This window comes from Ixodes scapularis, unplaced genomic scaffold, assembly GCF_016920785.2.
Source record: "Ixodes scapularis isolate PalLabHiFi unplaced genomic scaffold, ASM1692078v2 PGA_scaffold2__306_contigs__length_199485367, whole genome shotgun sequence".
Classification (NCBI taxonomy): Eukaryota; Metazoa; Arthropoda; class Arachnida; order Ixodida; family Ixodidae; genus Ixodes; species Ixodes scapularis.
In genome coordinates, this window is record NW_024609857.1 from 157,249,190 (window position 1) to 157,263,813 (window position 14,624).

General features: G+C 47.3%; 1 protein-coding gene across 2 annotated transcripts in view; it reads right to left on the reverse strand.

Annotated features, from left to right (window-relative positions):
- Window positions 1-3,142: 3,142 nt before the first annotated feature.
- Window positions 3,143-14,624, reverse strand: part of LOC8041761 (stimulator of interferon genes protein) — a 60,619-nt gene continuing 49,137 nt past the window's right edge. For both annotated transcript variants that reach the window (XM_040219359.3, XM_040219358.3), the window contains exons 6-8: window positions 9,215-9,450; window positions 7,619-7,796; window positions 3,143-3,292 (exon numbers count right to left, since the gene is read on the reverse strand). In XM_040219359.3, coding sequence (XP_040075293.1) covers window positions 3,186-3,292; window positions 7,619-7,796; window positions 9,215-9,450 — 521 coding nt within the window. In that variant the 3' untranslated portion in view covers window positions 3,143-3,185. The remainder of the gene's footprint in view (window positions 3,293-7,618; window positions 7,797-9,214; window positions 9,451-14,624) is intronic.

Genomic DNA, 14,624 nt, shown 5'->3' on the forward strand with positions numbered 1-14,624 from the left:
CTGCCGCCAACGAACGAGCAGACGACGCCGAGAGCCGGCCCTTTAGCAGACAAGAAACTGCAGTTCTTTCCTGTTACCGCGCCTGTCTTTTTTGTTTCTGCGACTGTCGCCACCTGCGGAACGCGCGCCCCTTTTGAGTCGAAAAGATCGTCTGCTAAAAAGGCCTGCTCTCGGCGCCGTATGCTCGTTCGTTGGCGGCGTTTGTTGCGCCATCTCTTGTCTCCTGTCGCCTGTGTGAAACGGCGCCGTGTTGTTTGCAGACCGTTGGCGTCGCCGCGTTTCCATAGGAGCTAAGCCTTTTTCTTTCTTTACTTTTTCCTCAGGTAATGTCGCTCTTTGCAAATTTTACAAAAAAAAAATGCACCATCTGTGGGCAACTCTGCACAAAGTCGTAGCAAGATAGGTTAAGAAACCGAATTTTCCGGTCGATTTAATGAGCCTGGCGCAACGTTACTAAAACACTCAGTTGGGAAACTCCCATAGAGACAGCCCTAAAAATATGGCCCCAATCTGTCTCCGAGCACCGAGCTAATGACGAACACAACGCCACCATTACTCCCGCAGCGGTCACTCGAGAAACTGCACGTGACTTCTATTTTTGGCTTTGACAGGGGTAGCCCCCATCTCCCGGGCGGACGCGCCGCGTTAAACCACTGAAGTTAAAATGCACCTAGGTCGGGACGCGCTACCTGAAAGGCCCGCTGAGGCATGGTTTTATAAAAACAATATTAATTGTTCCGCAAAACCTTGCGAACTAGAGATGATAAAAACATCACGCGCCCATCATTTGGTACTAAACTCCAATAAATTTCATACAAAAAGAGTCTTTTCCGTTTGTTTTTACGCAAAAAACAGGCTTTCAAAAAGTTCGAGGTAACCATAGTACAGACAAACGAAAAGAGTGGCGCTGTTGTCGCATTTAGCTCGGTCTCGGTGGACGCCAGCGGCCCAGGTTTCGACGGCGAGTTTCCCAACTGAGTGTTTTAGTAACGTTGGCCTGGCGTCTCCTTGCATTGCAAAACGAATTTGTAGTTGGCGCTTGCGGGAGCCGCCGCGGGTCACGTGATAGACTTGTGCGCCGTCGTGCGGCGCCGCCGCCGCCTCCAAGGCTTTGCTACAGTGGCTCTGCACCCGGCTCTGCTCTCCTCACGCCGCCACCGCACGCTGAGCGTTGTGCGCCGCCATTTCAACGCGTTTCTCCACTGCACCGCCGCTGTTGCCGCGCAAGTTCGTCTGCTTCGGGGCACCGCCGCTGTCATCTGACTGGCGCACAGGTCTTTTACGTTTACTTGCTCTTTTTCAGGAGCTTCCTTTGGGCTCTAAAAGTTACTTATTAATCTCCATTTTTCGTTTCACTTAAAACGAAGATGAATAAATAACTTTTAGAGACCATAGGAAGTTTCGGAAAGAGCGTGTTTGTTGCATCTTTAATTTTTTTGTCAAAATACAAAATATAAGTGGCGCGAACCGTTTCAATTATTTATAAAAGTAGTTTTTGTTCAGTACTTTAGGTCGGAAAAGAAACAAATGCAGTTTAAAAACTACGGAAACAAGAAATGACCCGTCGATATACCCGCCACCAAGCAGTGGAAAAGGCGGCGCATACTAGAAAGGTGTAGTGAGATCAGGGACCAACGAGCGGCGAGCGTAAAAAGGTCCTGGATCTACGCGGCGGCGCTGCGCTTGAGGATCCAACTGGTTTTGAGCATTCCGAAGGCCTTCGGCGAGGTTTGGCCGTTTTGAGGTATGGCAGCGCAAAGTGGCTCCCGTTCTGAGCCGATATTTACTCCGTGTTTGCTGTTGTTTTTGGCCAATGAAGTGTCATGCCGAACTAGTGTTTAATCGCACAGCAAACGCAATGCAAGCCGCCATGGCCGCCCGCTTCATACAGCCAATCCACCACATGCTTTAGTGGCGCCCTCTCGAGCCGTCGACACGGAGTGCGGCAGCCGTGAGCGCTCGCTGACCTCACTATCCCTCTAGTTCACGGCCACTCAAGCGACCAAGGACGTCGTGAAGGAGGTTATTTTTTGTTTGTTCTTGTAATTTTAATTCACCTATAACTTTTAAAATAAAGCAAAATTCCAGAGAAGTTTTCTTAAGTTACTACGTTAAATACGCTCAGCTTCGGTGCAGATGAAAAACCAGTAAAAAACTCCTTGCAGGGCCCCTTTAACAGATCATAAAGTGAAATCGACCACTAAAGTACAGCTTTAACAAAAATTTGAAATTGCTACGTGAAGGCATCCATTTTTTTGGCAAGATTTAACGCGAGCCTCAGGATTTCTGTGACCCTGTACTTCCATTTTAAGTATCGCTGTGTCGCTGGAGTAAAGCACCGGGCACGTGGAATAAAAGGAAAATGAGTAAGGAATCCAACATTTATCATCGGTGTATATTCTGTCAAAGCAAGTTTTCCGTTTCCTCATATATAGGGTGGTCCAAGTCACCAGGCTCGATCTAAAATGGATCGTAAAAATAGAGGCCTGCATGTAGCAATCAAAACTTTTCGTCAAAGGTGTATTTCACAGGTCGGTTTTTTCTTGTAAAATTACAAAGCGTAGTTCTCTTTCTGTAAAAAATAAGGCCAAGAAACTTCCAGGGTCTACGGCTGGCAGTGACGCAGACGACAGGTGTTCAATAGCGGGGTGTGTTTGGCGTTTGTATTGATAGATGGCGTCGGGAGTATTATTCAGTGCTTTACGTCCGAAAGTGCAGCGGACCAGCGAAAGAAAGCAGACGACACATAGACAGAATCCGTTGGCAGCAAAAGCGCCGCCGTTATGCATACGCGTTTTTTTTACTTTGATTTTATTGTCCACATTTATTTTTTAACCGAAGGTACATTTCAAAAAGATTATGTTCATTTTAATAGACCACAATGGTCGCAATAAGGAGGTAGCGCCATCTATCAATACGAACGCCAAACACACCCCGCTACTGAACCCCTGTCGTCTGCCCGCCGTAGACCCTGGCAAGTTTCTTGACCTTATTTTTTACAGAAAGAGAACTATGCTTTGTAAATTTACAAGAAAAAACCTACCTGTGCGGGCGTCGATTTTATGGTCCATTTTAGATCGAGTCTGGTGACTTGGACCACCCTATATATATGCAGAGAATAAAGAATGGAGATAAAACAGGAACACAGGAAGGTTGTTTGGATTTTAATTTTTTGTAAAAACATGTTAGCTCGATGTCAGACTGGAAGAAGCTTCCATCAGTGTCAGATGACGCCTGATCTCCTCCCTCAGAACCGAAGAGACTTTCTTCGTAGAGCCGTCAGGGTTTTTATCTGCAGAGGGAAACGGTAAGTTAAGTCATCGATAGGTCGACGGTGAGCACCGATTTCTCGTCCTTTCACGGCTGACGACCTCCAGTGTAGCACTTTGTAATGCCTCAACGCAATATGTCGATGCACACTACCAACAAACTAGCAATGTTGAGAGACATAAGCAACTATTTTTGTCTAAATGGTATGAAAATATCTCGTTAATACAACGGTGTCTGGAATGAATCTTCCACTAGTGCGTTTAATGTACGCCCATGCATCGAAAGTGGTCCTGAAGTGGCAAGGTATGACGTCCCAAAAGCTGGAGTGTCGTGCTGTCGGACAAGGCAATCTTGGCGGTTGGCCTTAGAACTTTCGGCAAGAAGCACGAGCGAATGCGAGTGTCGCCGTTGTCGTGGTGTCCCAACTCCCGACTGCCAAAGCTTCCGTGGACTGTCGAGCTCGAAAGCAACCTGTAGCAAAACAGGCGTCTGCCACACCCGCCACTGCTGCTGGGACACCGCCAGAGTTGCGGCCGGCAACAGTGCGATACCTCCGTGACGTCATCTGGCGAAAGAGTGTGCAATGTCCACAGTATTGCCACTTTAAGTGGGATGTGGTGAAACACTTTGGGGGAACCGTAGGTTATAAAGCCACGGATTCGGTGGGAGTGGCGGCGACCCCCCGGATGGGCCGGGAAGGTGGGCTGGTCATTCCTCCTGTCGTCTGTTCCCGCGAGTTGAAGTTTTTGGAATATTTTGGGAAAATTGCCTCAGTTTTGTTTTTTTGGCGTTTGCCCTTAGTAGTGTGCGTGCGTGCCTACGACCGTGTTAACGTAGCAGCTTGGGCGAGTTGGTTGCACATGATTACACACCACAGCGCACTATAGCAAACAACACTCACACCTTACACACGAAAAATAAAGCAAAATTCAAACAAACCGCGCTGACTGACAACTCTTTTTATATAACTTTGTCTTCTTCAAACTCTAGCACCACCGAATTTTCCGAATCACGCGCACCAATCTCCTAGATGCCTAAAAATGTTTTCTCTTTTTTTGTCAGGTGTAAAGATGGTGTACTTATACAGTTGTTATAGTTCCTGGCGATATGTTCTGCTTCAATAATTTCTCGAGTTAATTGGTTTCTGTTCCTACCTAAAATTGTACAGGATGGCAAGTGAACTTCGCACGCACAATCCCGGCAGTGTATGCCTAGATGCCCTGAGTTGGCTCTGGAGCTGTTGTTGTTGTGTTCCCGGAGCCTATCATTAAGGCATCGTCCGGTCTGACCAATGTACACTTTCCCGCACGAAAGGGGAAATGAGTACACCACTTCATCGGCACACTCAACGAACCTGTTCTGATGCTTTTTGGTACAGCATACTGTTCGGTGGAAATCAGGTGAGTTGACTTGTTTACACAAGTTGCCAAGCTTATTGGGAGCAGTAAAGACGACATTGATGTTGAACTTGTTGGCGATTTTCTTGATGCCATGGGAGAACCTGTGGAAGTATGGAAGCACGACAGGTCTCGTAGATCTTTCTCTGGCTCTTGGTGTGATATATGATCTCGTATTTTTTGTTTTCAAGATGCTCTCAGCAATCGATGTTAATAATGACGTGGGATATCCGGCGGATGTTAATCTGGAAATTTTGGCATCGAAGCTTATTGAAATAGAATGCTCGCAAGATTTTTGAAGAGAGTTACTTAGACATAATTTGACGATTCCTCTTTTTACTAGCTTAGAATGTGCCGAATTGTACGGAAGAATTGGTTTTTTACTCCTTGGCTCATATTTCCAGCATATATGAGTGTGTTGTAAATTGAGCCGGAGATCGAGGAATCGGATTGATCTTTCTTCCGGAAGCTCATAAGTAATTTCCAGTGGTTTTAGGCAGTTTTTAAAAGTAGATAGAACACCGGCAATAGTGGTTGGAACAATACTGTTCTCGGCGTCAAGAATGATCAAATAATCATCGACGTACCGAAATACTCTAGCAACTCTGGTGGAGTCAAGCCAATTGTTCAAGAGTCTGTCTTGGTGGGCGAGATAGAGATCACTTAGCACTGGGGCAATGCACGACCCAATGCAAACACCTTTCTTCTGTAGATACGTTTTTTCTTTCCAGGTAATAAGGTCGAGTGTAGATAAACCGAGAGTAGATGTAGAAAATTGTCTTCGGAAATACCCGTTCATTCTATTTCAATAAGCTTCGATGCCCAAATTTCCAGATTAACATCCGCCGGATATCCCACGTCATTATTAACATTGATTGCTGAGAGCATCTTGAAAACAAAAAATACGAGATCATATATCACACCAAGAGCCAGAGAAAGATCTACGAGACCTGTCGTGCTTCCATACTTCCACAGGTTCTCCCATGGCATCAAGCAAATCGCCAACAAGTTCAACATCAATGTCGTCTTTACTGCTCCCAATAAGCTTGGCAACTTGTGTAAACAAGTCAACTCACCTGATTTCCACCGAACAGTATGCTGTACCAAAAAGCATCAGAACAGGTTCGTTGAGTGTGCCGATGAAGTGGTGTACTCATTTCCCTTTTTGTGCGGGAAAGTGTACATTGGTCAGACCGGACGATGCCTTAATGATAGGCTCCAGGAACACAACAACAACAGCTCCAGAGCCAACTGAGGGCATCTAGGCATACACTGCCGGGATTGTGGGTGCGAAGTTCACTTGCCATCCTGTACAATTTTAGGTAGGAACAGAAACCAATTAACTCGAGAAATTATCGAAGCAGAACATATCGCCAGGAACTACAACAACTGTATAAGTACACCATCTTTACACCTGACAGAAAAAGAGAAAACATTTTTAGGCATCTAGGAGATCGGTGCGCGTGATTTGGGAAATTCGGTGGTGCTAGAGGTTGAAGAAGACAAAGTTATATAAAAAAAGTTGTCAGTCAGCGTGGTTTGTTTGAATTTTGCTTTATTTTTCGTGTGTAAGGTGTGAGTGTTGTTTGCTATAGTGCGCTGTGGTGTGTGTAATCAACTACGACCGTGGTTTTTTTGCTTTTTCGGGAAGGGTGTGTTTGTGTGTACGGGGCTGGACTGCGTTGGCCATGGAGCAACCGGTCCACCACGCCGGTCGAGTCCAGCCTTTGTTGTCCGTTGGACCGAAGACGTCAGAGAGTCTTCGGACTTGGTGTGAGCTTTCCCCTGGACTTTGGGTCCAGCAGTGGAGACTTTCCTTTCCCGGAACTTTCATTTTTCTTTGCAGTGGCAAACTTTGTTCTTGGCTGCAATGCATGCTGCAAGCAGTGCGTTGGTTCAGTGTTTTGGGAGTTGTGTCCGGTTTGTTGTCTTGGTGGCCTCGCCGCCCAAAGTTTCGTCAGTATTGCGGGAGGAATGCGTGTTCTGTTGGGTTAGAGCTTTACATGTGTCGCCGCGTGTGGCATTTTATCGCCTAATTTATTGTTTTTATTTTAACCTCTGCGGTCTGTCACCTCTTTGTTGACTGCACACCGGGTGAGGATTTATCGCTTGTCACCTGTCTGAATCTAGCGTTTTTATTCTTTTAAGTAATTTCTCGTTTTTCATATTGGAGTTAGAATTTTATTTTTGATGAATTTCTCCCCCACTCTGTGACAAGCTCTCAAGCAACAGCTTATTCCTGCACACACGTCTCTTCACTCTTTGCTCAGAGCATACAGACTTGCACGAGAACAACAGAGATTGTAGCCTGGCACTCAGAAAAAGCGTGTTTCGAGGCAGGAGTACTCGTGCACAGATGCAACCTCCTCTCACTGACCTTGCAAGAGTAAGACAGGAGCACCTCAGCTCTTAGGCTACCCCCAAACCTTGGTCGGAGTCAACACAAAGTCACCTACTACTTTCCACCCGTGTACCAACCCATGGCCTCTGGCATGGCAAAACCTCTTCCTTCGAAGAAGGTGCGGCTTCCCTTCTGTAACTTGGGAAAGCGACGATTGCGCAATGGATGCGCAATGGTTGCATGACAGCTGCGAAGCTTCTCCGCTGCAACGGGCCAGTGATGAACAATGTTTTTAAGCTTTCTGGGCAGCACACCGAAAGCTACTTTTCCCTTTCATTTCGACATTTACAGGAAGTGAGCTAGGGATATTGTAACGCGCAAGTAGCTTCAACAACGTCCTTCCGGCCGAGCAAAAAAAAAAAAGAAAAAAAAAAAGAAAGTTTTGATTGCATTTTAGTTACTGACAAGGCGAGAGGAGCGGTGTCTCTCCCAGGTGCCCGGCCGTCGTGCCCTGGCTGTGCATGCACGCTTGAGGCCACCCTCCTCCTGTCGGTGGCTACACCTGCGTCGCACACTGTACTGTATGCGAGAAGGACGCCACGGTACGCACCGCAGTAGGGCACCAGCAGAAAGTTTGCGCTGCAGGCCTGGTGTCTCTCCAGCAGCTCCTTCAGCTTGTGATAGAAGATGAACATCTGCTCCCGCTGCTGCTCGGCGCTCAGCTCGCTGTGCACCCGCATGTCGTGCAGCGTCAGCAGGGGAGTCGCACCTTCCGCCAGGCAGTAGTACTGCGCCAACAAAGCATGTTACGAGGGCGATGTTATATCGTCTCTACCGACGAAGTACGGAAACTTGAACCGCGGTTCTCGCTCAGTTCTGGTGCGGAAACTCTGCTGTTGCGCTCTAATACCTTATTTACGCAACAGGTGTCATCAACGCTTGTCGCACTCTGGCTGTCTAGAAGTCTAGAAACCGCAAAAAACTTACGAGATATCAAAGAGTCTGAAAGGCAAAGTGTCTTTATCCTCTTTTTCAAATATATTTACCATAGTATAAGCATAACTTGCTTTTTAAATTGTCGACTCATTTCAGATAATGTGACCGACAATGCAGAGAACGCTGCATTTGGGCCTCCCAAACACGTGTTGAGAAAGGCATTTGTTAAAGGCACACGTAGTCAGGAATTCTGAAGGTTTTGACCAAATTCACTTTTATTTATGCAGATGTAATTCGCAGAGGGGGCAGAAAAATTACGGGGGTCCCTGGCCATGCTTTTGTACCCCTTCAGTTTAACAGCACAAAGGTATCTGAAAGATGTTTACTTCACACAGATAATAACAGTACAGGCATTTTCAAGGCCTAAAACACATAAATAAAATGATTGGATTACAATGCCAGCAAGAATACAGGATATAGTTCTCATTCAATCACGATGCATTTGAAAAGAAGTTTACATATGAGACAATTTTGAATGATATAAGGCAATAAGATTCTTAAAACACAAAAGAAACATGAAATACACAGTCACATGTTTTTATACAGAATGCATCTAGGGCTGGGTTGGCGTAAAGAAATGTCCTCAAAAAAGTGTAACGTGGAAATGTAATACAAAAATGTAACGTGCAAAATTTAGTGGATTTGAGTCTCGCTCGAACTTTGCTGAATTGAGTATTTCCTTGCTCAATTCAGCGAAACGCAAGAAAAAATTTAGCGTGACTTCCAAGCTCCAGAATGCTCGTAAACAGACGACCAGTGTAGCTCAAAACACACTGCACACTCTGCGTCTTCCGACTTTGTCCGCAAGATTAAGATACATATCAATTTATTTTCCCACCCTTGAGGCAATTTGAATCAACGTCGATTCCCAGCCTCTTCGGCATGAAAACAAGTAACAGAGAGAGAGAGAGAGAGGAGTAATTGTATAGCGTTCACGTTCGGACAGCGTGAAGCCAGTCGGCCTCGGTGGGCCTCCCATGTCTCCGCCCTAGATGAGAAATTTAGCCAGGGCAGTACCTCTGCTAGCCTGGAGTCTCTAAGGTGCATCATGCAGCGGCGATACACGATTGCACGCCGGTATGATGTTTGTAGCAATTGAAACAGTAGGGGGTGGGGATTCGACACAGATTCCCAGGGTTCTGTGGTGTGCCAATTCAATCCGAGCGCTCCGAGCTGCGCGACGAGCGGCGCCGTGGGACCTTGCACGCACCGGTTCCTTGTCCCCGTTCCTGATCTTGTAGACGGTGTTGGTGAAGATGCGCTCCTTGGTGCCCGCCCGGGGGATGTTGACGTCCTCAATGGAGGTGGTCGGCTCCAGGTCCTCATCCTGCCCACTCCCCAGCAGCGGGTCGATGTAGCACGACGAGGGCAGCAGGATGAACAGCTTCTTCACCGCCAGCTTCACGCCGTGGTCGTCCTCGTACTTGCTGATGCGTTCACGCAGCGCTGCAACGAGGCCAACAGTGAAGGAGTAGGCCGTGGGCTCTCAGACTACCGTATTTATACGATTGGAAGTCAACTCGATTATAAGTCAACTGCCCCACATAACCCATAAAAAAAAAAAAATTTTTAGAGGCGCATTTTACGGCGAACACGTGAGAATGGCAGGGTATCTCTTTCAAAAGCCCAGCCTCCAGCATGCGCGAGGCACACGAGATGCCCAGGCATTATCGAAACTAGGAAGTTCACACTGGAGGCAGGACAACTGAAGTTACTCCCTGTCGTTCTCACTCTGTCCGTGACTAGAAACTATCATTCATTCGCACTAGTGATGTCCTTCCCGCCGTCATCACTCCTATGTTCTCAAAGCACATCGTCAGCGTCGTCCAACGAAATCTCGCACTTTGCAAGTTCTGTGGCGTATGTTGCAATCCCGACCTCTAACTGCGGAAGGCATCCCCACCTATCCAGATTTCGGCCTGCAGAAGCCTCTTCGTTTGCCGTCACAGTTAAGATCCCCCGCCGATGCAGACTCCACTGGAGCACCACCCACTCCGAGGGGCCAAACTCGCATCCAGCAGCGCAGTTGTTGGTCGCTTTTGGATGAAGAACGGCCATAAACGGGCGCCGAAAACCGAAACTACCCGGATCACGCGTGTCAATACAAAAAAACATAGCTGGTGCCCCAGCATGATATGGACACTCAATGGAACGATGTGTGACCGTGAATCATGCGAAAAACTGTGAAAAGAAGTGCAGGGAGTGAGTGAAGCAGGCTGTTCCAGCTCTCCGGAGTGGCTCTTACAAGAACTGCCGCCACCCCCAAGAGTCAGGTGCACCATGCACTGTCCACCGCCATACATTCGGGCTAATTTGCGAATCGCTATCAATAATACTTGTTTGCGCAAATAAAAGAAAAAAAAGAACTTGTCCAGTGGTATGATTTTGTGGTTTATGAGCCTTAATTCTAACAGATATAAATCTATGCGTGTGTTCCATCACTCATATGAAAATCCTAATTACCTTCTTAACCAAGCTAACTTAGAAGCTGTTACATCCTAAAAATATTTTGGATGTAACTTAACTTTCAACGTTGTCTGGAAGACTCGTACAGTCAAAGCTCGTTATTTCGACTCCCGTCATTTCGATCATCGCGTTAATTCGATCTTTCCGTTTAGCACCATCAGAAATGTACAGGCTTCGATAGGCAGAAAACCCCGGTATTTCGATCTGATAAATATCCCCAACCCCATAATTCGTCCCGGGAGCCAGCATCTTCGTAACCGGGAAATATTTTTTAAGCTAACACTATAAGTTTAAAGGTTAAAACGGCGCCTCAGAACACAACACGCGTCCCTACCCATATTGGCAAACAGCCATTGCAGCGAGCCCGCGCCTGATTGCGACACCTCCACAGACGCGCGATGCTCGACGGCACCTCCGGCGCCTCGAGCCGGGGCGCGCTCCGCGAAAGAGCGCCCGCGCAGACAGGTGCCCTCTCGCCGGCGCCTCGCGCCGGAGAAAGGGCCGATTTGATTAGTCGAGATAAGACCCAGTCAGAGCGCACCGGCCCGATCACGTGGGGAGGCGCGCGGAAGGAGACGGGAGCAACGGGAGGGAAATGAGTGAGCGATGAAGTGAGAAAGAACGTCGGGAGGATGGAGAAGGAGACTGGAGAAAAATGAGCGAGCGATGAAGAGGGACCGTGCTGTCACGCGGTTTCTGGTTTCTGTTCTTTGGAGTGCACGGCGTTTAACGCTCATACCGGAAAATGTCGAAAGAAAAGCGAGGAAAGTACTCTTCGAATGATTTAAAAACAATAGTTCACATACTCAACGAAGTTAGGGAGGGAAAATTGTCCAGAAAAGAAATTGCCGAAAAGTATGACCTCAAGAAAAGCACGCTTGCTACCTACATTAGGAATGAAGCAGCAATCATGAAAGCTTTTGAAGAAGAGCAATTTGTGAATTCAAGAAAATGCCTTCGCAGTGCAGCCGATCCAGAACTCGAAGAAGCCGTTTACAAATGGGTGACAGAAGTAAGAACGCACAACCTTCCGATGACTTGAGACATGATTCGTGCAAAGGCTCAACAGTTCAGCGAACGTTTGGGCATCGACGGATTCCGTGCTTCCGAGCAGTGTTGCGGAGTTCCCACTCCGGAGTTGGAATGATTCCCGGAATTATTCCGCATTTTCGCGACCCCGGAACGGAATGGGAATGGAATGGCGGCAACGTTCAGGGGAATGGAATTGGAATGGAATTAGATGCCTTTTGCCCGGAATGAAATGGGAATGGAATGGGCCCGGCTCTTTATATTTTTTTTATTTTGTTTTTTTTTACGTTCAGCTATACCGAGCCTGTCAGGGAGTTGGTTCTTCAGAAATAAAATGAGCGGGAAACTGCGAACCCGCGTAAGGCCCTAACAAACTTATACGCAAAAAAAAATGCAATACAAAAAACAAGCGTCAAATCAGGGGGGAGGGGGGGGGGGGCATTGGTGGCGCCTTTCACCAGTGAAGTTCAACACATATCCGAATGCGTCTGCGCCTGTAATATTACACGGCTCAAGGGTACGTCATCAGCCGACCTGAACGTGACCCGCTGCTCTGGTGATCCGATACCCAGGAAGGAGGCCAGACGTGGCCTCGCTGTGCGGACCCAGACTTTGTGCACCTGCGATTCGTCTCGAGCGCGCTGTTTCTCAGAGAGCTGGCACCTGTGCCGGCCATCTCAGGTCGCAATCCGCGAGGTCTCTGTTTGAATGATGCTAGGCGAAACTTGAAGACTGCCATTCATGCGTTGGAGGCGGAGAGTCGGCAGGAAGGACTGTCACAACAGGGATGCCACCGTATCGGTTTTTCAACAACCGTAACAGAAGATAAGACATGTGCTTCAGGATGCTTCAGGTGGTCCACTTTTCTCTAAAATTCCAAATGCAACTACCTGCATGGTCTTCAACGAGGTCACTTACAATGAACGTACGTATTGTCCTTTCATACAGCAGTTTCATCTTCAAGGCAACACCTACAGATTCAAGAATACTAGTTCATCCCACCGTGACGTCATGTGATCAGTGCTGACAGGGGATGCCCTTATTGGACAGGGAAGTGGTGATGTTTTGATGGAATTTATTTAGAGGTCGAAGTCTTTTCGCATCACTGGTCAGTCAGACAGGATGCCAGGGAAGGGACCGCGGTCAATCCTTGATGGAACGTTCTTTAAACCCATTGAGGACTCTTCGTCCGGAACCACTACCTTCAAGGCGAAGTGCCAAGCCTGCGGGAAAGTAATTTCGGGACCAAAAACAAAAACAAAAAAAACTTTTACTTTAAACTTAAAGCCTCATCTCAGTTGGCGCCTCAAAGAAATTTGAAAAGTGTATTGCATTATCAGTATTTATATTTCTGCCCCCCTAACATGTATTGTACTTGTAATTCCAAAGACTTTTTGCCTATTTTTAAAATGTATTTTCGATATGTATCGCAATACATTTTTACAGATATATTTGGGACTTGAGTATCAGTATCTTAGCAGCTATTTTCATCTATCCCAGTATTCGTATTTCCAAATACATTTTTGAATATTTCTGCCCAACCCTGCAACGTAATGCAGCTGACAAGTGACACTTTTAATGTTTAGGAATTAGAGGAATGGAATGGAACGATTCAGCCATTCCAGGAGTGGGAATGGGCCCAGTGTCCCCATTCCTAGGAGTTGAAAGGAATGGAATTATCGAAAACTCTAATTCCCCGGAATGGAATTGGAATGGAATGGGGATGCCCATTCCGCAACACTGCTTCCGAGGGATGGCTCGCAAGATTCAGGGAGAGGCACTCTCTTATTTTTAAGCCCGTGTGTGGTAAAAGAGCCGATGTGGATGAAGATTTGTGTGAAAACTGGAAGACGTCGGAGCTCGCACGTATTCTTGCGGAGTATGCGCCCGAGGACATATTCAATTGTGACGAAACGGCGTTGTTTTTCAAAGCTCTCCCCGACAAAACGATAACGTTCAAAGGGGATCCTTGCACTGGGGGAAAACGTAGTAAAGAGCGGGTGACCGTGCTCGTGGCAGCCAACATGACAGGCACGGAACATTTGCCTCTTTTGGTGATCGGGAAATCCAAGACGCCACAATGCTTTTGGAACATCCCGCCGCTTCCAACGGACTGCCGTTCCAACAAAAAAGCGTGGATGACACGTGAGATCTTTCAAGATTGGCTTCAAAAATTGAACCGCCAGTTCGCGTCCAAGGGGCGAAAGGTCGTGTTAGTAGCGGACAACTGCAGTGCGCACACAAAAATGCCGGAGCTGTCTATGATCCGCCTGATTTTCCTTCCACCCGCAACCACCTCACTCTTGCAACCAATGGATCAAGGAATAATCAAACACCTGAAAGGCTTGTACCGCAAGCATCTCATGGCAAGAATATTGCTTTGTCTGGACCAGGGTAAGCGCTATGAAGTCACTCAGTTGGCGGCGATTCTTATGCTTGTTAAAGCTTGGACGGACATGCCAAGCCAGGTTATCGCGAACTGCTTTCGTCACTGTGGTTTCTCGTGTGATGGAAATACCGCGAGTTCGACGACTGCATCGGCTACTACGTCTACATCGGCAACTGCATTGGCTACTACATCGGCAACTGCATCGGTTACAACATCGGCAACCACAATTGAAGATGAAAACTTTGACAAAGAGTGCAGTGCTCTAATGTCCGCTCTACCCGAAAACGTTAGTTTCAATGATTACGTTGCGATAGATGATGGAGTGCTTGTGTGCGGTCAATTGACTGACGACGAAATCATCGCATCGGTTCAGCGTCCCGAGGGTCAGGAGGATGACAGCTGCGAGAGTGACGCCGAAGAGCCGCTGCCACGCCCATCTCCTGCCGAAGCATCCGCTGCGCTCGATGTACTCTCGAACTTCGCAACGTTTGAAGACACCGACGGGACACTGTGGCCGCAGATTGAGGATAAGCGGAATTTTGTTTTTGCGAAGCGTCTGACAGGAATGCGGCAGCAGAAAATATCAGCGTTTTTTTCGAAATAAAACTCCGTCGTCACGGTTGGCTTTTCGCCGCTTCTCGTGACGTACGTCGTTACTCGTTTTTGATCGATATTCAATAATTCGATCTATTTTTGAGGAACCGTCAGAGTCGAATTAACAAGCTTCGACTGTATT